The sequence below is a fragment of the Haliotis rubra genome, unplaced genomic scaffold, assembly GCF_003918875.1.
Source record: "Haliotis rubra isolate DU_JTF1 unplaced genomic scaffold, ASM391887v1 Scf69, whole genome shotgun sequence".
Taxonomy (NCBI): domain Eukaryota; kingdom Metazoa; phylum Mollusca; class Gastropoda; order Lepetellida; family Haliotidae; genus Haliotis; species Haliotis rubra.
This window is the reverse complement of record NW_025767401.1, coordinates 24,829-49,823: the sequence shown is the minus strand read 5'-3', so window position 1 is coordinate 49,823 and position 24,995 is coordinate 24,829. Positions and strand designations below refer to the sequence as shown.

The 24,995-nt window shown below is 41.5% G+C and overlaps 1 protein-coding gene across 1 annotated transcript; it reads left to right on the top strand.

Moving 5' to 3' along the window:
- Positions 1 to 204: 204 nt before the first annotated feature.
- LOC124258312 (stress-70 protein, mitochondrial-like) lies at positions 205 to 23,135 on the top strand. Its single transcript, XM_046692395.1, has 17 exons — positions 205 to 370; positions 3,110 to 3,162; positions 3,341 to 3,610; positions 4,503 to 4,627; positions 5,366 to 5,439; positions 6,523 to 6,629; positions 9,550 to 9,712; positions 10,573 to 10,665; positions 14,054 to 14,263; positions 15,307 to 15,396; positions 16,925 to 17,062; positions 17,384 to 17,488; positions 19,312 to 19,429; positions 20,911 to 21,005; positions 21,396 to 21,488; positions 22,329 to 22,469; positions 22,695 to 23,135. Exons 1-17 carry the CDS (start codon positions 266 to 268, stop codon positions 22,824 to 22,826), a joined length of 2,112 nt encoding a protein of 703 aa, XP_046548351.1. The 5' UTR covers positions 205 to 265; the 3' UTR covers positions 22,827 to 23,135.
- The last annotated feature ends 1,860 nt before the right edge of the window (positions 23,136 to 24,995 follow it).

The following is a 24,995-nucleotide window of genomic DNA, read 5'->3' as shown; positions in this document are numbered from 1 at the left end:
ACGTCATCTTCCATTGCAACCATTTTTATGTTTGCATCATTAACTTGGGAGGATCTAAAGTCTGATGAAACATCCCAAAGGGCACGAGCCGCAGAACATTCTGGAAGGTGCACAGACTCGTTTATATAGAGTACGCTTTGCGAGGCTCCGTGAGATTTGTCTGGATTATCGGTTGTTAGCGGAAGTTTCATATTTTCCGCGCAGGCGCAGTTAATGAAATTTTACTCACACGTGCTGTTAGAAGGGCATTGGCGATACTGCCAAAATGACAGGTTTAAAGATGATTTCGACGGCACGATTGTCAGCAAGATACTTGAAAAACTCACCTTTCCTTTTGCAACACAGAAATGCATCTGATTTCTCGAGAAACGTAAGTAAAATGGGTTATGCAAGAGGCCACATTACTCCCGTGCTGAACTTGAGAATGTTCAGTGGTAGGCACTGCGTATCGCCAATGATGTTGAGCTACAGGAAACATTAATTGCATATTTTGCTTTGGGGTGGTACGTTTCTCAGTTTGAGTATACATAACTATTTGTGGAAGGCAGTTTATGTTCTGCGTCAGAGTAGTACAGCTATCGACGCGAGTCTCGAAATGTGATAAGGGGATGGCCCGACCTCACCATTTGACCCATGGCCAACTATTGTCGGTTCAAAGGAAGTTCAAAGGTGTTCAAAATGAAAACTTTGGATAACAAATCAGCTTACTGGACACATTAAAGGGCACAGGTTACTTAGTGCAAACTGTTTCACTCTCCCGATTGTGTTTCTTGCTTCATCCATTGATGGTTATTGTTTGGGTTAGGGGAGATTACCCCAAACTCTTGTCATTAGTCCTTGGTCTTGGATCCCCTCTCGAATCAAGCCCCCACCCCACCCCCTTTGGGAGTTTTGACGCTAGGTGCCCTTTACAAATAAGCACACCTTCATTGTCCTTAGGCCTGGACACTCCTCCACGCTCTGGTGGGGAATTAGTCCAATGTGATTTGAGGAAACTTGAGTATCCGCTTATTATTGGGTTTCAGATGCTTAAGAAACATTTGTTTTCTTGCAAATCACATGAGAATCTGTAGCACACTTATTAAGGATGACTATATCTTAAACATGAACCATCGACCATGTATTTGCAATGTCTGAATGATGCAACACACCTCATCACAACATAAGTAAACACTGCGTCTGAAGTAGTATAGTAATCCACAAAAGTTTTCTGATGATATAATTCCATCAAGTTTCACCTTTTGGTAAAAAAATAACTATTGTGTATGTGCATAAAAGTAGGCAATCTGGTTCTGATGGCTTGTTAGACAAGTACTAATTATTTGTCATTGGTCATGTTGGTCCTGTGGTCAAGTTTTAGCAGATTATAATTACTCATTACCCTTGCCTAGCTTCATGCTTGATCCTAAATCTGTGCGGCAAGGTTTCACATTGCATGATCAGTGTTCTGGGACACACCTTGTGCCATTCACGCTCTGAAAGTTTAAAAGTACTGGCAGGCCATGCTGGCACACTCAGGAAATTAAACATAAATCTGAAAGGAAATTAAACATAAACTCCAAACTGCATTGACTGTAAAGAAATCACGCTACCTTCTTCACGAATTGTTTTCAGTCAAGTCATTTCAAGCATTGAAAAACAGGACCCAAACTAAACACACACGATTTGACTGTATAATTGACATTGAAATTAACAAACATAAGATTTACCTTCCCTCACTGAAGTCAAGCTGGTATCACTTTTGAGTAATCCCTGAACTCCCTCACTGAAGCAAGCTGGTATCACTTTGAGTACCCTGAACTCTGCATATCTCTTTCAAGCTGTTTCAAATCAATGGATTGTCTCCAGCCAGACTCGATTATTTCCAGACCGCCGCCATATAGCTGGTATATTGCTGAGAGTGGTGTAAAACTAAACTCACTCAACTCGTCTGCCATAGAGTCAACATGGCATCAACTGTAGTGTAATGTTGTACTAGTATTTTGTGAGTGGTTGTTTTATTTGCCAACACATTTATTGTGACAGCTTTAACTGATAGGTCTGAAAGGTGAAGCAGGGAGACACATTTTTTAGTAAAACACATTGTAGTTTACAACTAAGGAAGCACTCCTTTGGCTTTAAACATTAGTTTCATGAAAAGGACCCCTTGACTTTAAGAGTGTATAAACTATTCGAAATTTTCATTTCGAAGCACATACTTTTACTCAGCATTGTTTTAAAGAACTGCCCACACAAACGACAAATAATATTTTTAAACATTAGGATTTATTTGCTATATCTACATTAATATTAATGCTGTTGGTAGAAAAACCTTCTTATAGAACTTGCAGCGCTAAAGTGGCATGAATCAGTTTGATGCTACGCTGATAGTGATTACAAATGTGTGGTTGCTGCTGATCCATAATTGGAGTTTGACAACAAGTGTCGACAGCGTGCCCACTGATATGTAGGTTTTTCTGCTGCATGATAAAACTGCAGCTGTTTCCCAGAACTGATTAAGCAGCAATGATTTAGTGAATAACTGTTTACCAAGGTTATAAAAAAACATTATTGAAAACAAGTGCAGGTTCTGTTGTGTTGCGGAATATTTATCGAGGGAGTTGAAAGAGAAACTAGGTCATAGTTATCAGTCATTTACCCTATTGTTGGACAAGCAGTAGTATACATAATTTCACATCATTGTAGATGCTCATGTGCACATGATGCAGTGTGTATTGTTTCTTATTTTACCGAAAACATACATAACTCAACTTGGTATGCATCATTATATTCACACTTTGTTTCTTTGTATGAACACAATAGTCTGAGGCACAAATCAGGATTCTTGTCAGTGGTATTGTTCCTCCTCATGGTCTCAGTGTTGAAGGAGGAGGTAGCTGGGGAACTGATACCACAGGAAGGGTTTTTATGGACACAGAAAACTATAACCTTGCATCTCGGAACTCTCCAAATATTCATTGTACCAGATTCTTGCTAGAAATGTACAGGTCCTGTAATTTGTTATACTACACCATTTCATGTCTTCACAGGACCCACACATTTCCAATAAGGATCCTTGAAATTAGTGAACAGAATGACTGCTTCTATATGTGCACTTTTTTCCTTACAGACGTCCCTTCACAATATCATTGGTAAACAATGTTGGATGCAGAGAAGATACAGGTAGGTGGTAATCACATGGCAACAACAGCTTCTTCACAGTCTGATCTCTTAGTCTCCAAAGTAATTCATGAACTTCTCCTTTCTCAAGGCTATTCTGATTCGTCTTCAATCAGTTATTTGCTAGTCATGTCCAGATACAATTCCATTGCTTGTTAGTGTACGTGTGTTTGTGTTGTAGGTCAGACAAGGTGCGTGGCCATGTTATTGGCATCGATCTGGGTACCACCAACTCCTGTGTTGCCGTTATGGAAGGCAAGGCAGCCAAGGTGCTGGAGAACTCCGAAGGTGCCCGGACAACTCCCTCAGTAGTGGCCTTTACCAAGGATGGGGAAAGGCTGGTTGGAATGCCTGCTAAACGGCAAGCTGTAACCAATGCTGAAAATACACTGTCTGCAACAAAACGTTTGATTGGTCGACGATTTGAGGACAAAGAAGTACAGAAAGATATGTAAGTGAACCAACACTCTTCTGTGATAATGGCAGTGTATATCCTTGAGTACCTGAAGGCAAAAATTAAACTGGGGATGGCTATCGATATAGATCAGAGATCGATAGTCGTTAACTGAATATCGATTGATTATTGAGAATTACAGAGAAGTAACTTGGGCTAAAAAATATCTGAAAGAAATCCACATGTCAGACCTCTGGTGAGTGGTGGCAGATTTATGCTTGGATTAGTAACAAAACACTGTCCTAAACATACTTCACAAACATCCCATGAATAAACTTTATGTAGTGTCTGCGTAAATTAGAACTATATTTCATCACAATAGTGTATGTATGGTATTAGTGATAATTGAAAATCATCCACAATATTTAAGAATGATTTTTTAGCCAGCCCTATTTCATACCCTTTTTACGGATTAAAATGTGAAATGTTAATGATCATAAGAAGGACCGGTGTAAGTCTTTGTTAAGAGTGAGTGAGTTTAGTTTTCCGCCACACTCAGCAATATTCCAGCTATATGGCGGTGGTCTGTAAATAATCGAGTCTGAACCAGACAATCCAGTGATCAACAGCATGAGCATCGATGTGCGCAATTGGGATACGATGACATGTCAGTCTGCAAGAGTCTGACCTCCCGATCCCGTTAGTCGCCTCTTACGACAAGCATGGGTTGCTGAAGATCAATTCTAATCCGTATCTTCACGGGTCCTCAGTTAAGATTGAATGTAAATCTAGAGGTGCTTTCATTAAAAGTAAAAAAAAATGTAGGAATCCCTGGTTGCAAATAGCGGACCTTAAAATATGAGCATCCTCCAGTGCTCCTTCTGTACTACTGCTGAAGTGTCCAGGCTGGGTGAAAGTGATGGTTGATGAGGGGGATTGTTGTTTCCAGGAAAACTGTGTCCTATAAGATCACCAAGGCATCCAATGGGGATGCCTGGCTGGAGGCCCAGGGCAAGGTGTACTCCCCCAGCCAGGTGGGAGCCTTCGTGCTGATGAAGATGAAGGAGACGTCTGGTGGGTGGCACGTTTGGTTCATTGGATATGCATGATATAATCAAAATGAAGTGAACTTGTCTGGTATTGTCTGAAGTCAATTTATGTCAATTTGGTGATTACTTCATCATCATGGTACAGAATCATCATTTAGTCAGTGAAGACCTTGTCATTAAAAGGGTCATTCTCAGGGTTTAAGTTTTGTGAAATTCCTGCATATTAGATTCTATTATTTGCTGAAATATGATCACGGCTGATGCATAAGATTATTTGAGGAAATCTAAATTCAGACAATATTTATAATAATTTGAAAGTCTATTCTCTTCTTTGTAACCCGAGGGGCGGTGGAGTAGCCTAGTGGTTAAAGCGTTCACTTCTCATGCCTAAGACCCGGGTTCGATTCCCCACATGGGTACAATGTGTGAAACCCATTTCTGGTGTCCCCTGCCGTGATATTGCTGGAATATTGCTAAAACCGCGTAAAACTGAACTCACTCGCTTAGAAACCTGAACTTACAGGTGTTCCATGCTGTGTGCTATGGATAGAGGTTTATGTGGATTCTGATGTATTCCAGGTCATTTCTAAATTATACTTATTGGATGGATAATGTAAAGTGATATAAGGTAGTGTGAACTTAACCATAAAAGTGTAAAGAAATCATGATTTCCAAATTGAGAATCACCCTCAAAATGAGTGCAGGTATGTTTCATTTCCGTAAGTCAAGCCGTGTGTGTGAAGTATGTGACGTGTGTTTCCAGAGAGCTACCTAGGTACAAGTGTGAAGAATGCTGTTGTCACAGTGCCTGCATACTTCAATGATTCCCAGAGACAGGTCAGTGCTGCTAGCATGAATCTTTAATCTGTTAACTGATCTACAGCTTACATTCTTCATAAACCTGATGTTACCAGTGCAGCCTATAACTGACCCCACTGACAGTTGAACTCAGTATTACAGTGTTTTTAAGATACTGTTGTGGCCTTACCAAACATGACATGCAGACCTATATTCAACAAGGGTATGCACTGGACACTTGTGTTGGGAACTGGTGTAAATCGCATAATTGATGATTGGTTCATTACCACTGATCAATCATCAAAAATAATTGGTTAGCGTCATTTATGAAATTTGTTAATGCACAAAAAAATAAGAAAAAAACCTTGTAGTTATTTTGTTGTTTTTTTTGGCAAAATTTCTCATCTTTAAAGGATGACTAGTATGTGAGGAACCTGAATTTCTTGGTGTCTTTAGACCGCCCCTGTGGTGTAGTGGTTAGAGCGTCTGCCGGAGAAGGTCGCGGGTTCGATCCCTGACAGCGTCATACCAAAAGACGTTAAAATATGGTACTTGTTGGTCCCTGCCTGGCGCTTGGCATTAATGGGTACAGCAAGGACTGGTCGGCTCGGAGTCAGTATAATGTGTCTGAGTGGGGTATTCATGCTTCACTGCGGCATGGTATCTAAGTGGGCTAGCACTATAAAACCAGCTTAAGTCTGGACTAGTGCAAGCAGCCGCACATACACACACACACACGCATGCATGTCGTCATATGAGCAAAATATTCTCAAGCACGACGTTAAACCCCAAATTTCACCTCACCTCTTGGTGTCTTTAAGATAAATTCAATCATGACTTGGAACGAGCTTGTAGTGCTTATGAAATGTAACAGACAAAACCAACATTGTGAAAAATATTGTTGATGAAAACAAGTGTTCCAGAATTGTTTGTGTTCGATTATGAGAAAACATGATCGATTGCTTGGTCGTTTAGTCACTGACACCAATCTTTGATTATTTCAATTAATCGGATCACCACTACTGGACACAATTTTTATGTTGAAAGCCCTCCAAGTATTATAGCCCTGATGCAGTTTTACTTGGTTGACATTAAGAATCACATGGCTGTCTTTTTTTCCAGGCTACAAAGGATGCTGGTCAGATTTCGGGACTCAACGTGCTGCGAGTCATCAATGAACCCACTGCAGCTGCCCTGGCCTATGGCATGGACAAGTCTGCTGACAAAGTGTGAGTGAAGGCCTTTGTCATTCTCTGTCCTCCATGTTAGCTTTCAGTATCAGTAGAGAGAAGCGTATTAAGTAGTATCTCCCCGGCTGACAAAAGGGGAGTACATAGTTGGTAATAGTTTCAGATATAATTCTCCCAGTCATTACAAATTAAGTGATGATAAATTGATAAATATATTTTATATGGTATCTTTTAACCACGGGTGATATATTGTCACTGACTAGCACTATTAAAAAGGAAAGGGGTGTAAAGAGGTCAACATATCCAGTTTGTTTCACGACAAATTCAACAACGCTCACTTCTAGGGGTGAAACGGTACGCTCTTTCCACGGTACGGTACGTATTGCGGTACTAGGCTTTCGGTTCGGTCCGTTTCGGTTCGGTATATGAAATATGATCATAATGCAGAAAATTGACAAGCGCCAAACCTTACACTGTTTAATAACATGGAAAAAATAACCATAATCTTTGTTATTTTGAATGCACAAACTTGTCAGTTTCATGACAAGATAGAAGAATTAAAGTATCACTGGAACCTTGGAGCTAACAGCTGTGTGGCAAAATAGCAAGTATCCAAGTATGATTAAAAGTCACTAACATCACATCAGCATTTACTGCAGTGAAATGACCATGTCCCAGAAAATGTTCATGCTTAAAAACCCAAAACAAACAACAACACACAAATCAGATGTTGTCTAATGTCACTCCGTTGATGACATATCATAGACAAATAAAGCAAACAAATTAACACAACACAGTTGCCATAAGACAGTTACAGTCTGTGTGACTGATCATTGTCCTTGCTCTAAATCATTGTCTATCTCTCGTTTCAATCGGTTAAACATTTAGAGACTTGGGAAGTACTGCTACACAATCTTGACCCATTCCCAGAAATTTGTTTTATTCAGTTTTCAGATTCATTCAAAATATCTTTTAAAGTTCACTCAGAAATGTATTTCTCCTTTCTGAAAGAAATATGTTTTAGCTTGAGCTGAATTCTCTGTTTATTGGTCATTAAATGTTCATTGTTCTGATATAGCTTGTACTGAGATGGTAGCAACAACAAGCAAACATAAGTCCTAAGAACTGTGACAGAAAAGCCACCAGATCCATACCCATAGTTGCAGTCATCCCTCGCCGTAACCCCGGTCTTGGGGTCCATGAGACAAAATAACGTTATACATGTCCTGGAATAGAGGCCAAGTAAAATGTATTTTCCAAATACATAACAGAACTGCTATTTCGTGTATTGTGCCCAGTCAAAACTATGTCGTATCGTCGGAGATAAAAAAACAAACTTTGTAAATTAATATAAATATGTGTATAGGAAACCTACAATCACATTAAACATCACTAGACATAATAATTCAGTTGCCCTTCCTGTTATGCTACCTGTTATTCAACTAAGCCGGAAATAACAATCAGCTGTGTACAAATGTTTTTCTCCAATCTACCGGTGATTCACTTAAAAGCAATCTGAAAATATAACATCAAAGAATTTCTATTCCATTACCAGAATAATTTATATCTCAAGCAGTTATTCTATAATATATATCGCTGTGGTTTTAGTATTATGCATGTTTTCTACAAATATATTTATCATAATAATTAACATAGGCTCAGCACTTTGGGTTACGTGGCTGGATACATTTTACGTAGAGGACAGTTTGACAAATCACCGTTGACTTACCGCGGTACCTGCCACTTTGATTGTAAAAACAAAATGTTGGCAATTAATTGTGAAATCAGACTTCAATGAGTCAATAACGCGGATCTTGGGGTCCATGGATGACCGGGCGGTAATCTGTTCGTGATTGCTGAAAATAATTGTGAAATTGGTGCTATCGCGGTGGGGGCGCGAAAAGCGGACCCTTATGAACAAGGTAAGCGGAAGTGGTACGCGTTTAGAAAAAGGTGATGCCATTTCACACACGTTTTCTCCGATGTTACTGTAAACAGTTTTGATGAATAAAATTGGGATTAAATTTAATAAAATAAAATGAAATCGATGAAGATCGTTTTATTATGAGTTTTCTGACATCATACTCTACGTTTTCGGATGGCAGTGTTTACTCGTGCTATATAATGCGTTGTGTTGCATCACAGCAAACATCGTAAGTACTCGGCTGATGGCGTGTCTTTATGATAATGTTGACTTTTTATTAGTTATTACGATGTTCCGCAGTTCGTCTGATTTGAAATAACTGAAAAAGACACGGAACCCGGCTACTGATCTGGTATCTGCAGTACATTGCTGTCTTGCTGACTTTGTAAGTAGATGACTTGAGGCGATCTCGAATTTACTTCCAGGAAAGTAGCGGCCACCAAGCAAAGAAATGCATAGATTTCGACTAAATGATTCGATTTCTAGACATTTTAGAAAAGGTTTAAAATAAATAATAAAATGACTGTACGAAAACCAAAAATACCGAACTTTTGCATTGCATTGCGGTATACCGAACCGAGGGCAAAATACCGCGGTTCTACTAATACCGTGGTATACCGTTTCACCCCTACTCACTCCCGTACAAAACTATACATACATTTCCAGACAATAGGTTTTCCTACAAATTGAGACATAAATCACAAAAATCAAACATTTAACATTGTGTGAATGAGACTGTAAAATACAATGAGAGATCCATGTACAAGATAATTAGATTGTACCTGTGGGATGGGGGTGAAGGTTGGAAAGTGTGACAGTATCCTGTAAAAAGTCTTGTTGTCCTCCTTTCCTTCTCCCTTCATTCAAGGTGGCCAAGTAAACCACTCACCTTGTAGACAATAAACAGTTTGGGCATATATTGGTGTACATGTTCCTTGTCAGGTGGGAGTGTTCCAATAGCTGCTGCTGGATTCCATGTGTCAGCCCATACATGGGTGTGTGTTGTAGTTTCTTGAATATAATGGTTTGTTGCAGTATTGCTGTGTATGATCTGGGAGGCGGTACGTTTGATATCTCCATCCTGGAGATTCAGAAAGGGGTATTTGAGGTCAAGTCCACCAATGGCGACACTTTCCTGGGTGGAGAAGATTTCGACAATCATCTAGTCTCTTTCCTAGCCAAGGAATTCAAGAAAGATGTAAGACCAAGCACATGTTGGATGTTTTGCTCATTGTTTTGTGACTGAAGTTCTGTGTTTTATATTTTGTTCTTTTTTCAAAGTGATTAGTTCACCCCTTATATTAACCTAACAAAATGCTGGGCAGCCATTTATATAATGAATACTGTCATGAGATCAGTAATTTCAACTCCTGTAATCATGGAATTGGCAATGATGATTATGACATTTGTAGGGATGGGACCAATTGCTATTTTGATGTACAGGAATCAAATTTTAGTATTTACACCTAATATGGCAAGAAATATATGAAAAGATGGTATATTATTGGAATGCATTAGACCTGTTGTCCTGTCTGGCTTCAGCTGGGGTACCATGAGAAGTGATCTCTTTACAGAACGTAGTTACACCAGTACTGTGGATGACCTGTGAATTCCTTGTAACATTACAGCATGAAGACAAGTCACTGCTTTGAGTAGAACTTGGCAACTCCATACTGAAATGTTTGGGGTGATAGCAGCATCAGTGGTTACGCTACAGTAGCAGATTAAAATCCAACTTCAGCTGAGTGGGTTTTATAATAGGTCACATTCATTTGCCTGAGCTCATTTTGTCCGTATTTTCAATCCAGCGCTGTTTTGATTAGTCACTTAATAATGTCTGTTGGTTCTTTGATTTTTCAAGTGTATGTATGCATGTGAATATCCCAGGAGGAATGCTTACATGATTCCTTCTGATTTGAGAATAACAATGCATAAGTCTATGGCATTTTCACATACTGTTGGACAATTTCTAGGCATTCACCCAGAAATCATTGTGATATATATGCATAATTTCAATAGGAATAGAGAGTCGTGTTTGATGGATGTATTTTATTGCAGCAAGGTATAGACATAACAAAGGATACCATGGCAATGCAGAGGCTGAGAGAGGCGGCAGAAAAGGCGAAGATCGAGTTGTCGTCATCCTTACAGGTCTGTGCAGGACAATATTACTTATCCACTAACTCTATACAGCTGGTGACAGATGTATAAGACAATATCTTGCTTAGTTTCCCTGACACACTGTTATTGAACCCTTCTTGGTCAAGTTTTAGATTTGATTGATCTATACTGTGATGTTAGTAAATGACTAAACAGCATCTAAGGGTGAAACTTGGTATAGAAGTGTTTGTCTTAACCACCACAGATAGTCAGCAGGTGGTACTTACCATGTATGATCTTGCGTTACATCTGTGGCAGAGGAATCTCGGCAAAGGACGCAGCCATGTTGATCTGTTCTGGGTCTTGGGTTGTTTTCCATGCTGCGAGAGTTCTTGAGAGTTGGTCAGATGCTTGTGTGGCTCTGGTCATAGTTGTTTGAACTCACAAATGTTTCAGCATCACACAACTAGAGCTTGGCTGTGATGGAATGTTTCACAAGGATTTAACTTATTGTAGATTTTGGGTGGTGGAGTAGCCTAGTGGTTAATGCGTTCGCTCATCATGCCAAGGGCTGGGGTTAGATTCCCCACATGTGTGAAGCCTATTTCTGGTGTCCCCGGCCGTGATATTGGTGGAATGTTGCTAAAAGTGGAGTTAAACTAAACTCACTCACTACTGTAGATTCATATTCAGCCAGCGCTTGTGCTTTCTTCACAGGGAATTTATTACAATGAGAAACAAATTTGGTTTATATTAAAATATTCATTTCTCATCACAGGCACCAATTTTATTGGCATTTGGCAAAGATTTGAATTAAATTGTTTTTTGACATATATACTAGCCACATAAAGAAACTGTGCATTGTCAAAATATTATCCCAGTTGATAAGTACGATAACAATGTCAAAGGTACATATAAACTTTAATGGAGGGATTATGAGACCATAACAAGTCTGGAGAATTTCAATTGAAAAGTCAATCACAATGACGTCACGAGTAGCCCACACCAGTTAAGTTGCCCTGAACAATCACCAAAGGAGTTCTTTGGCGTGCTGTTATTCCACCCGTAATCATCAAGGAACCACCACCAAAGCGATTCCTCTCCAAGACACAGGCCTGTGCATAACGTTCTCCCACGCGTCTATAGGCACGTTGACGTCCATCACTATGGGAAATGTTAAACCTGGACTCATCTGTAAAAAACAACATTTCTACACCAAAACAAGGGTCTGCGGACATGATTTCGGCACCACATTCGGCGAGCTTGTCGATGACGTTGTGTCAGGATAGGCTGTATGGCGGGACGTCGTGGTCTGATCCCGTGATGACGTAAACGTTGTCGAACTGTGTTGGGGTGGATACGGCGAAGTCCTGGGATGGTTCGGGCAGTCATCACTGCAGTCTGAAACCTGTGGCGAAGATGGGTCACCCTTATCCATATGTCCTGTCTTGGCGTTCCGATCAATGACGTCATTTGTGTTCTGGTAGCGTCTCACCAGTGCAGAAATGGTGTTCCGGTGGCAGTGGAAATGTGCAGCCACTTGTCGTTGAGACATTCCTCCACGGACCATCCCAAAGGCCTCATGACGTTGTGCAGACGTGAGCCTTGGCATGCTATGCGTTTCAATAGCCGTTTAATTTTTTGAACGATCGCAAGGGCAGGGGTTGAGCTTTCCAAAGTGACAGTATTGTGTGGCATTCATTTGCTCTGTTTCTCTTTCCCGGAATGCACGTGCAACAACGTATTGCACGTCTCAAGGACGAACCTACTGATGTCACGGAACATGACACGTGCATGCATGTTGGATACATGTCACTAATCTCTGAGTTTAAATCCTTATGTGTCTAAACAGGTTTGATAAATTTAGTTTTTTAATTTTTGTATGCACAGTTTCTTTATGTGCCTAGTATATATACATATATATTCGTGAGTGTTAATTGAATGATCTAAATGGATTTGATAGTCCTGCAGATTGTCCTGAACTGTGGACTGTTTGTTTTTGTCCCCTGTCGCAACGCGCAATGGGGGACTATGTATTCAGTGGCGTACGTCCCGATTCTTGTTAACACGATATCTCATGAACTGTTGTACCCAATATCTTCAAGGTCACCACGACTTGTTGACTACTTTTCTAACTCTTGTTAACGGAATATCTCATGGACTGTTGTACCCAATATCTTCAAATTTGGTGACAGCCTACGTTAGGGGATTTGGGAGACCTTGACCTTATTTTCAAGGTCACCACGACACTGACCACTTTTCAAACTGTTGTTTAAGTGATATCTCATGCACTCTAGTATCCAATATTGTCAAATTTGGTGACAGCATACATTGGGGGATTACGCAGACACCAGTCAATTGGGTGACCTTGACCTTATCTTGAAGGTCACCACGACACTTTGAACACTTAACTCTTAACGCGATATCTCATGGACTGTTGTACACAATGTCTTCAAATTTGGTGGCAGTTTACATTGGGGTATTACACAGACACCAGATTATTTGGGTGACCTTGACCTTTTCTTTAAGGTCACCACGACACTTTGACCGCTTTTTAAACGCGATATCTCACCCAATGTACATTGCACCCAACGTTTTCAAGTATGTTGACAGCCTACATTGGGTGATTATGCAGACACCAGTCATTTCAGGCATCTTGTATGTGACCAAAAAATAAAAAGTAATAAATATAGATATTCCATTCTTTAGCGGCAGGGGACATTGCCATATCGGTGGCAAACACTTATTTAACAAGTTTTATATATTTCTCATTATTAGTCAAATAATTGTAAGTCAGAAGACATGAGCAGTGATGATACATTGATGAATTCTACAATGATATCAGTAAATACTGGATTGTGATTGGTTAATCAAAGTCATTCAGAGGTATATAATCACGTTATATACTTCTGATTTTCCAACACAGTATGTATTTAAAAAAGAATCTTAATAACGCGGTTATAGTAGAATGGAGGTAAACTTTCTGTGTTGGAAAATCAGAGGTATATAATGAAATCATAATAGCTCTAAAATTTGTATTTAAAACCTCACGCTTACCTTACAACTGCAGTCAAATTCGGTCTTTCTGGAATTGGAGTGAACTTTCACCACAGATAGTCAGCAGGTGGTACTTACCATGTATGATCTTGCGTTACATCTGTGGCAGAGGAATCTCAGCAAAGGAGGCAGCCATGTTGATCTGTTCTGGGTCTCTGGTTGTTTATTTTGCTGAGAGTGTTCTTGAGAGTTGGTCAGATGCTTGTGTGGCTCTGGTCATAGTTGTTTGAACTCACAGATGTCTTCAGCAAAAATGAGACATAATTCCCACTACAAATACTCATAGTAAATTCATTATGGTGTTATCAATACTTAAGCCACACTATGTTTTGGAGAATTTTGTGACCTGAAACCTTATTGTTCCTTGTCCATATTACTTCAGACGGACATCAACCTCCCCTACCTTACAATGGACTCCAGTGGCCCAAAACACATGAACCTGAAGTTAAGCAGGTCCAAGTTTGAGTCCATAGTGAATGATCTCATCAAGAGGACAGTGGGACCCTGTCAGAAAGCTCTGCAGGATGCGGAAGTGAAGAAGTCTGATATAGGGGAGGTCATCCTTGTTGGTGGCATGACCAGAATGCCCAAAGTAAGTCACTTATCCTCCCTGAGTTAAGCTAGCTACCTCTGACAGATAACTTGCTTGCACTTTACATTGAAAGTCTCAAGATGATAAGTTTTGTTTAGAGGCTATTCTATGCAATGGAGTGCAAGAGGGTTTGAGTGCTAAACATAGACGTAGACTACAGAAAGGTAACAGCAATAATGGGTATCACATGATCAACTGTCACATGATCACCTAGTGTTTGGGTAAGGATATGTTCCAGCATTCACACTGTCATGGAACAGACCTTGTATTTTGTTGGTAACTTTGAAAAGGCACTAGATTTGTCAAATGATTCTATGAAAGGTTGCATAGACATGATCAAATAATGCCGTAACTACTAGTCTGATTCATTGTTTTCTGGTTGAAGTGGATAAAGGGTCTGTGAGAGGAATGTTAATGGTTCAATGCCCAGCCACATTGTACCAAAACATTTAAAAAGATGGACTTTTATGTTTCCCTGCCTGCCATACTTCATTAAGAGAATGATAAGGGCTGGGACGATACACTATGTCACGATATGATACGTATCGCGATAATATACCTGCGATACGATACGTATCACGATACATACACCTTGAAAGAATGACACAGTATTAAGATTTAAAATGATTTATTAGACGGTATTTGTGTATAACAATAACACTATTGTAATAAACAAGTAACTCTATCATACTTGCGTATTTTTCTCTACATAAGTACTTTGACATGTTTAAGAGAATACTGTTTTGAAGAAAAGTTGTTTATTGTTTTGTATCGATGCACCCTGCGACGATACGATAGCTGTATCGTGATGTATCGGTGCATCTTTGAATTGTCGCAGCCCTAAGAATGATACAAGGACAGAATGGATCAGTGTCACATAATGTGTAGGTTAAAACTGCCGCATGGTGTCTCAGTGGGCTAGTACTCTAAAACCAACCTTAGTCTGGTTTAATACAGGCAGTCACACAAACACACATATATATGGACCTTAGTGTATAAGTGCATGAAACCTATCTCCATTTCACCTCATTGTTTCCTACCAGGTTCAAGAGACAGTCCAGGAGCTGTTTGGACGTACTCCAAGCAAGTCTGTCAACCCAGATGAAGCTGTAGCCATTGGAGCTGCCATCCAGGTGAGGCATCAGAACATGCAACTGACATGTGACTCACATCACTTGCGCACCTCTCATACACACCTCACATACACATTCATATCATATACATCGTACCTAATCATCACACACGTGTCATGAACATGCATTACATGAACACTCAGCTCGAGCTCATTTGTGTGATTTGTTGTTCACTATGAGGATGTGGTATCCCAGAAGTGATTGGTGTGTTGGCTGGAGATGTCACGGATGTGCTGCATCGTTCTGTAACGTGTATGATGTGTTTCCAGGGTGGTATGTTGGCTGGAGATGTCACGGATGTGCTGCATCGTTCTGTAATGTGTATGATGTGTTTCCAGGGTGGTGTGTTGGCTGGAGATGTCACGGATGTGCTGCATCGTTCTGTAATGTGTATGATGTGTTTCCAGGGTGGTGTGTTGGCTGGAGATGTCACGGATGTGCTGCATCGTTCTGTAACGTGTATGATGTGTTTCCAGGGTGGTGTGTTGGCTGGAGATGTCACGGCTGGAGATGTCACGGATGTGCTGCATCGTTCCGTAACGTGTGTGATGTGTTTCCAGGGTGGTGTGTTGGCTGGAAATGTCACGGATGTGCTGTATTGTTCCATAACGTGTATGATGTGTTTCCAGGGCGGGGTGTTGGCTGGAGATGTCACGGATGTGCTGTATTGTTCCATAACGTGTATGATGTGTTTCCAGGGTGGTGTGTTGGCTGGAGATGTCACGGATGTGCTGTATTGTTCCATAACGTGTATGATGTGTTTCCAGGGTGGTGTGTTGGCTGGAGATGTCACAGATGTGATGTATTGTTCCGTAACGTTTTTGATGTGTTTCCAGGGTGGTGTGTTGGCTGGAGATGTCACAGATGTGATGTATCGTTCCGTAACGCGTGTGTGATGTGTTTCCAGGGTGGTGTGTTGGCTGGAGATGTCACGGATGTGCTGTATTGTTCCATAACATGTATGATGTGTTTCCAGGGTGGTGTGTTGGCTGGAGATGTCACGGATGTGATGTATTGTTCCATAACGTGTATGATGTGTTTCCAGGGTGGTGTGTTGGCTGGAGATGTCACAGATGTGATGTATCGTTCCGTAGCGTGTATGATGTGTTTCCAGGGTGGTGTGTTGGCTGGAGATGTCACGGATGTGATGTATTGTTCCGTAACGTGTATGATGTGTTTCCAGGGTGGTGTGTTGGCTGGAGATGTCACAGATGTGATGTATTGTTCCGTAACGTTTTTGATGTGTTTCCAGGGTGGTATGTTGGCTGGAGATGTCACAGATGTGATGTATCGTTCCGTAACGTGTGTGATGTGTTTCCAGGGTGGTGTGTTGGCTGGAGATGTCAAGGATGTGCTGTATTGTTCCATAACGTGTATGATGTGTTTCCAGGGTGGTGTGTTGGCTGGAGATGTCACGGATGTGCTGTATTGTTCCATAACGTGTATGATGTGTTTCCAGGGTGGTGTGTTGGCTGGAGATGTCACGGATGTGCTGTATTGTTCCATAACGTGTATGATGTGTTTCCAGGGTGGTGTGTTGGCTGGAGATGTCACGGATGTGCTGCTGCTGGATGTCACTCCCCTCTCCCTAGGCATAGAGACTCTTGGAGGAGTGTTCACCAAGCTCATCAACAGAAACACAACCATTCCCACAAAGAAGAGTCAGGTAAACCTGCAACATATTTATGTGGAGTACTTATCACCACTTCTTATGAAGTGATGGACGGTGGGGTAGCCCAGTGGTTAAAGCGTTCCCTCGTCCCGCTGACGACCCATGTTCAATTCCCCTCATGGGTACAATGTGTGAAGCGCATTTCTGGTGTCCCCTGTTGTGATATTGATGGAATATTGCTGAAAGCGATGTAAAACTAAACTCGCTCACTTATGAAGTGAGAAATCGAGGTTACACACTTCTGTTTTTTGGTCACTTTGGATGCAGTACTTACCTGTTGATATGACAATGTTATAATGGCTGTGTTTGTTGCAGGTGTTTTCGACAGCTGCTGATGGTCAGACCCAGGTGGAGATCAAGGTGCACCAAGGGGAGCGAGAGATGGCTGCCAACAACAAACTCCTGGGACAGTTCTCTTTGGTGAGAGGGTACTTTGATGTGTGAGATGGGGTACATAGAGGTGTGGGTGCCTTGAGCTGTGGGAGTGGATGTGTGGGGGTGGGGTACGGTGCTTTGGGGTGTGGGTGCTTGGAGGTGTGGGTGCTTGGAGGTGTGGGTGCTTGGAGGTGTGGGTGTGTGGGTGCTTGGAGGTGTGGGGATTTTGGTGCTTTGAGGTGTGGGGATGTGGGTGCTTTGATGTGTAAGGGTGTGGGTGCTTGAATGTGTGGGGATGTAGATGCTTGGAGGTGTGGGGATGTGGGTGCTTGCAGGTTTGGGGATGTGGGTGCTTTGGGGTGTAGGTGCTTTGAGGTGTGCAGGGATGTGGGTGCTTGGGGTGTGGGTGCTTTGAGGTGTGGGGGGGTGTGGGTGCTTTGAGGTGTGTGGGGTGTGGGTGCTTTAAGGTGTGGGGGTGTGGGTGCTTTGAGGTGTGGGAATGTGGGTGCTTGGAGGTGTCGGGATGTGGGTGCTTGGGAGTCTTGGGGGATGTGGGTGCTTGGAAGTGTGTTGGGGCTTGGAGGTGCTGAGGGATGTGGGTGCTTGGAGGGTGTGGGTGCTTGGAGGTGTGGGTGCTTGGAGGTGCACTTGGGGAGCTTGGAAGTGAGGGATGTGGGTGCTTGGAGGTGATGGGGTGTGTGCTTTGAGGGTGTGGGGTGTGGGTGCTTTGAGGTGTGGGTGCTTGAATTTGTGGAGGTGTGGGTGCTTTGAGGTGTGGGAGCTTTGAGGTGTGGGAGTGTGGGTGCTTTGAGGTGTGGGTGCTTGGAGGTGTGGGGTGTGGGGTGCTTGGAGAGGTGTGGGGTGCTTGGGGTGTGTGTGTGTGGGATGTGGGTGCTTGGAGTGTGGGTGTGAGGGATGTGGGGGTGCTTGGAGGTGTGGGTGCTTGGAAGTGTAGAAGTGTGGAGTGCTTTGAGGTGTAGGAAGTGTGGGTGCTTTGAGGTGTGCGTGGGTGCTTGGAGTGTGTGGGTGCTTTGAGGTGTGGGTGGGGGTGTGGGTGCTTTGAGGTGTGGGGGTGTGGGTGCTTTGAGGTGTGGGGGTGTGGGTGCTTGGAGGTGTGGGTGCTTTGAGGTGTGTGATGGGGTGCTTTGGTGTGTGTGATGGGGTTCTTGGATGTGATGGATGGGGTGCTTTGAGGGGGTGGGGTAAGGTTTATTGAAGGGTGGCATGGTTGAGGTGTTTTGAAGGAGTGGGAGTGTCTTGAGGTGCTTCGCGGGGTTTGATGGGGGTGGTAGCATGGATGCCTGGATGTTCAGTGTCCTGGAAGTCTTACATGTGTGAACAGAACATGGATGCTGTTGCTACAGTTTGGAGTTAGTAGCACAATGATTTGTCTTGGTGATAGATGAGTAGAACATGGATGGGCAATCTGTATGACCTGAGCACAGATTCACAACTGGTTGATTATCGTATTTTTGCATCTTGAATGTGATGATTACTTTCTGATGTCAATGTGTTTGGTCCTGGCTATTACGTGACTCACAATGCTATGACATCGCTGCACTGCAAGTCTAATTGCAGTACCGTGTTCAGAGATGTACATTTTTCATAGAAAACTAATGAAGAGCAGTTTTTGATGATAAATAGAATCTCAACCCTGTGTCTTCTGATATCAAATATATCAACACTCAAGCCTTGAATTTTTGTAACTTTATCAACTCGTGATGATATATTTGATCTCAAAAGACTCTATCTATTGGCAAATGTATTCTCTATCTATTGGCAAATGTATGAGCCAAGAAAGTTAAATAGAAAGTTCGATTATCTTGCGGTTGACTTGACTTGAGGACACCTTGTGATGTATATTTCAGGTTGGTATTCCTCCAGCTCCCCGAGGCGTACCACAGGTTGAGGTGACCTTTGACATTGATGCAAATGGCATTGTTAATGTCTCTGCTCGGGACAAGGGTACTGGTAAAGAACAGCAGAGTAAGTACGATCTTGTCTTTCGGGATAACACCACAGATAGTCAGCAGGTGGTACTTGCCATGTATGATCTTGCGTTACATCTGTGGTAGACGAATCTCAGCGAAAGAGGCAGCCATGCTGATCTGTTCTGGATCTCAGGTTGTGTATTTTGCTGAGAGTGTTCTTGAGAGTTGGTCAGATTCTTGTGTGGCTCTGGTCATAGTTGTTTGAACTCACAGATGTTTCAGCATCACACAACTAGAGCTTGGCTGTGATAGAATGTTTCAAAATATTGCACCCTTTCTGGATGCATTGTCACTGAGGAGGAATCAGTTATTTGTTAACCTTACTGGTGGGTTTTACCCTTATGTACAACACCAGGGGTCCAGGACACATCAAAATTAATGTCAAATGTCCCTAGGGGAAATTGTCGGAAAGGAATGAAATGGCGTAGTATAATGGGCCCTGTTATACAAAGCGATTGTTGCACAGTGATGATTGTAAGGCTATGTATAAGGATTTTGCAATTACCTCAGTGTTGCAATAGTTGTGGGGAACTGACCACTGTACGGTAAGACTGGATACATTACTTTATTGACAGTAGCTGTATATTTCTCATCAAGAATGTGTGTGTATATAGAGGGAGAGAGAGAGAGAGAGCATAATTATATATAGATCAGTATGCTTAAAAAGTTTTGGAGGGAGGGAGAGACTGCGTACTTACTTGACAACAATATAAGGATTTATACACAAATGTCAAATCACGAGATACAGAAGTTGCCATCCAGAAAGCATCTTGCGGTTATTGAGAGAAAGAGAGAGTGTCCTTCTTTTCAGGTCATCCAATGAATGATTTTAATGATGTGACAGTGGTGTGCGATTTAGTTGATTTGCCTCACAACTAGTGAAGTCATTGCAGTAAGTTTGTAAAATCTAATTGCCATTAGATTTGGCTTCATGGTTGTCTCAGCTATGAACATGATGTAGAGAGAAGAACAAGTTATGGAATTAAAAATCATGCATTAACTGGGATGTGATGTGGACTTCTGATATAAGATTGTACTCAAGACCTTTATAGTATCTGTTTATAACATCATCACCACAGATAGTCAGCAGGTGGTACTTGCCATGTATGATCTTGCGTTACATCTGTGGCAGACGAATCTCAGCCAAGGAGGCAGCCATGTTGATCTGTTCTGGGTCTCTGGTTGTTAATTTTGCTGAGAGAGTTCTTGAGAGTTGGTCAGATTCTTGTGTGGCTCTGGTCATAGTTGTTTGAACTCACATATCTCTCTTCATATGACCCATTAAAGTGTAAAGAGGCAAATGATAGGATACAAGAACAGTTATTGAAATGTTATTATGTTTGTGCATTTAACAGAACTGAAGAATACTGTTTTGTTTCCTTGTTAACATTGCTGTGTATAAGTGCGTCATCTGATCATAAGACTTGCATTTTCCTGATTCTGGTGTGATGATGTTAACCGTCTTTGTTCATGTAGTTGTAATCCAGTCGTCGGGAGGTCTCTCCAAGGAGGACATCGAGAACATGGTGAGAAATGCAGAGAAGTATGCTGAGGAGGACAAGAAGAGGAAGGTAAGCAGCCTGAAGTGTCGTCATGGCTACCAACTAGTTTAAGGTTGTGGATTAGCTGTCTAGTTACGTAGTGCACAGGGACTGTAGGCAGGGGAAGAGCACTGGGTTGAGAACTGTAGGCAGGGGAGAGCACTGGGTTGAGAACTGTAGGCAGGGGAGAGCACTGGGTTGAGAACTGTAGGCAGGGGAGAGCACTGGGTTGAGAAGTGTAGGCAGGGGAGAGCACTGGGTTGAGAACTGTAGGCAGGGGAGAGCACTGGGTTGAGAAGTGTAGGCAGGGGAGAGCACTGGGTTGAGAACTGTAGGCAGGGGAGAGCACTGGGTTGAGAAGTGATGGTGTTTGAAACTATGATGAGGCTGTGAGATTTGACTGTTTGATGCGTGTTGCAGGAAGTTGTGGAGGCAGTGAACAGTGCAGACAGTATCATCCATGATACAGAGACAAAGATGGATGAATACAAGGACCAACTGCCAGCTGATGAGGTAAGTATCACTCCAACCTCGGTCCTTCCACTTGACACAAGGCAGTGATGTCTCTATTTTTCGTCTCCTACAGGCTGTTCTGCTTGTATGAGGAATCTTATGTCTGAGCCTTGGTCTTATCAAATCTTTGAGTAGAATCATTAGAAACAAGTTTAGTTAAAGAAATATTTCTGAATACTGATGAGGAATGTTGGGAAACTGGTATGTTCTTCTGTTGTCTGAACACCTTGGGAATGTGGACCCTGTCGCTGAAGTCACTTGGGTGGGTGTGTTTAGGGTGGAGGAGAACAAGTCACTTGTTGATTGGGTAGTCATGTCATGAGGGGCCTTGACCCATAGTTCAGTCACAGACAAGCAGATGTCCGGGCTGATGGATTTGGTGTCCTATATCGAAATAGGCTTATAATTAACCTTAATATTGTCTGCACTGAAACTAACCATGCAAGTGGATAATGTGCCTTGAATGTCAACAGCTAGCATCAACTGGCATATCTCAGGCCCATCTGAGGTCAACTGTTGAAATCTAAAATATATCCATTTGTAAGTTGCCTGTTACGCTTGACAAGCATGGATGTTTCCTTTTCATTGATTGGCTGCTTATGATTATAATAGATTGAACTGAAAATTTCAGAAGCACACCATGTTTTAAAATGTGTTAATAGTGGTGAACATGGCAACATGGATGGGAGAGACAATTTAGTATCCAATTGCTAATGGTCTGACGGTTTCAGATAACACAATACCATTTTAAAACAAAATGTACATATAAAGAATATTTTAGAATTTAACCTCAAGTTTCGTGAAATGATCTTGTCTTACACCCTGTGTTTGTGTCAACAGTGTAACCAGCTGAAGGAGAAGATCACCAAGGTGAGGGAGGTGCTTGCCGACAAGGACATCGAGACCGCTGACAGCATCCGAGAGGTCACATCGGACCTCCAACAAGCATCACTCAAACTCTTTGAGATGGCTTACAAGAAGGTAAGAACACCTGTCTTTAAATTCCACATTGCCATCTGTAGGACTATTCCATTTACATTCCAAGGCCATGATGTTCTTATTTTTCGTCTCCTACAGCAGCAATGCTTCTGCGGAATACAAACTCTGAGCCTTGTGACAATTGTCTGTTATAACATGTAATGGGATGTCTTGTGTATTCAAATTGTGTCCATATTACTGGATTAACACTTGTTTTTCACATGGTAGATGGCGTCAGAGAGGGAATCATCCTCCTCCTCATCTTCCTCTGAGGAATCCAGTGATTCCACATCATCATCATCATCATCATCATCATCTGAGGAGAAGGAAGAGAAGGAAGAGAAGAAGGATAAGAACTAAGTGTTATGATACGAGTTGTGAGATACACGGAACAGTGGCTTCGTCTGCAAGCACACGCCACAGACACTTGTGAGATACACGGAAGTGATCATTATTGTGTGTGGGTTAGATATTCATTGAGAATAGTAGTCAGCTCATCTAGCAGATTGCACCCAGTACATACAGACATACATTCTTGTACAGGTCATCATCAAGTTGCACAGAGTCATCATCTGTATTGAAAATTCCTTCATGATAAAAATCAAAGTGTTTGATAAAAATATGGTTCCATCGCCAAGCAAGATGTATGCTACGACAGCACTGCGCTGCATGTCTCATCCTGAGATTGTTACAGATGTTGTTAGTGCTGGATGGAGTTGTGTCATGTGGGGAGGGATGGTAGTGGGGGTGAGGGAAGACACCAGAATAAAAGTGTTACAGTATCTGTACATATATTAGCTAGGCAGAAAAGCATTTAGTTTGTGATATTTGAGTGTGTGATCATATTCAGTGGAAGGATGGAAACTGTAGATATGTGTGTGATTCATAGTCATGCGAGACGACACGAAATGAGACATTGGTTACTGTTTGTAATCCCTTGTGTCTTTGTATCATTGTATCATAATATATACTTGTGAAGAAGAATGTCTTGTTTCTCTTCCTTCCTTATTTAGTATTATGTTAAATGTTGGATGTGAGGCTTGTTCTGCCAACTATAATTATGACTGTAATGATAGAATTCTTTGCATTTCAGTGCATATCTCAGTGGTAAAGGGGTTGCTGCTTTTCTTAAAAGTAAGATTAGGGGGTGTCAGAATCAGACTATAGGGGCAAGCCTCAGAAGCCCCATGTAACCCCACTTAATTTGAACACAGTAGGTTTTGGAAGTGATACTTGAAACAATAAATGAAAACTTGCTACTTGCGTTGTTATGGAAACGTAAACTTCAATCATTTAAATTAAGGCAGCACAACTGAAATATACAGAAGAATTACGTTTGAAAATTTAAGAAGGCTTGACACTTTCCATACCAACAAGCAGAAAATATTTTGCTGTTTATATTCATGCAAAGTCACCCTTAATATATATGTCTTCTTTTGTATTCTAGCATTTACTCCCACCACTGTACTCGCATTGTGGCCTGGAATATTACACAGAGCATTCAGGGAATGGTTTCATCCACTCCCTTACATGTGACGCTAGGTTTGACCTCTCTTGCCTCCACTAAGGTGAAACACTAAATGGTAATGATCAACTATTTCACAAAGAAAGATGAATTTGGAATCTCATGACAGTATTAGAATGGTATTTGGATTGTGTCATTGTTCTGTGTGAGATAACAGACTTTGTGGTCATGCGTTGAGTTTGTTTCCCTCTGACATAAGAGAACAAATGGCTGAGATTGATCCTGAGTACCTAATACATGCTGTCACAGAAGGCAGTGTTGTCTCATTCATATTCCACGTGCTCGGATATGTGTGTGTTAAAACATTTGGTTTTGTGACCAAAGTTACATGAATGATACGGTTCAGATCTTAGATTAGCCAGTGTATGTTTTACACACACTCACTTGGAATATTGGATTTTATGATTTACAAATCAAGTGTAAGGCCTAAATGCTATCATACTGACAAATTTCATTTGAAAAGAGTTGCTGTTGATTGCATTGTATCTTTATGGAACTAGTATTGTAATTATTTGGAAGTATAAAGAAATGAAATAAAAATAAAAAGAAGGCAGTATATTGTTTTCATGCTTTTAGAATTTGTGTTTGAATGCATTCATGGTGAAAGTCACCTGTCGTGACATCTGGGGTCATGGTATTGACTTCTCACTGACATACTTCTAGATCATATGTACCTGTGAAGATCAGGGTAAGGATTGAACAGGTGATGAAGTGGTGACACAACCAGTGTACAACGCAAGCCCATGAGGTGATATTAGGATGATGTGATGAAGTACCCATAGTCTGGGTTGATTGTAAGAAACACTTATGATACCTTCAAATCTATCTTCACAGATGGATCCAAGCTCTATGGCAGTGTTGCTAGTGCTACTGTCATTGGATCCAGCAGGGTTAGCCATTAACAGGTTGCACCTTTGCAAGTTAATTTTAGCTGGTGCAAGTACATTTACCAGCAAGTTGCACCCAGTGCAAGTAAGTTGATAGCTTCAGAACATAGTAAATCA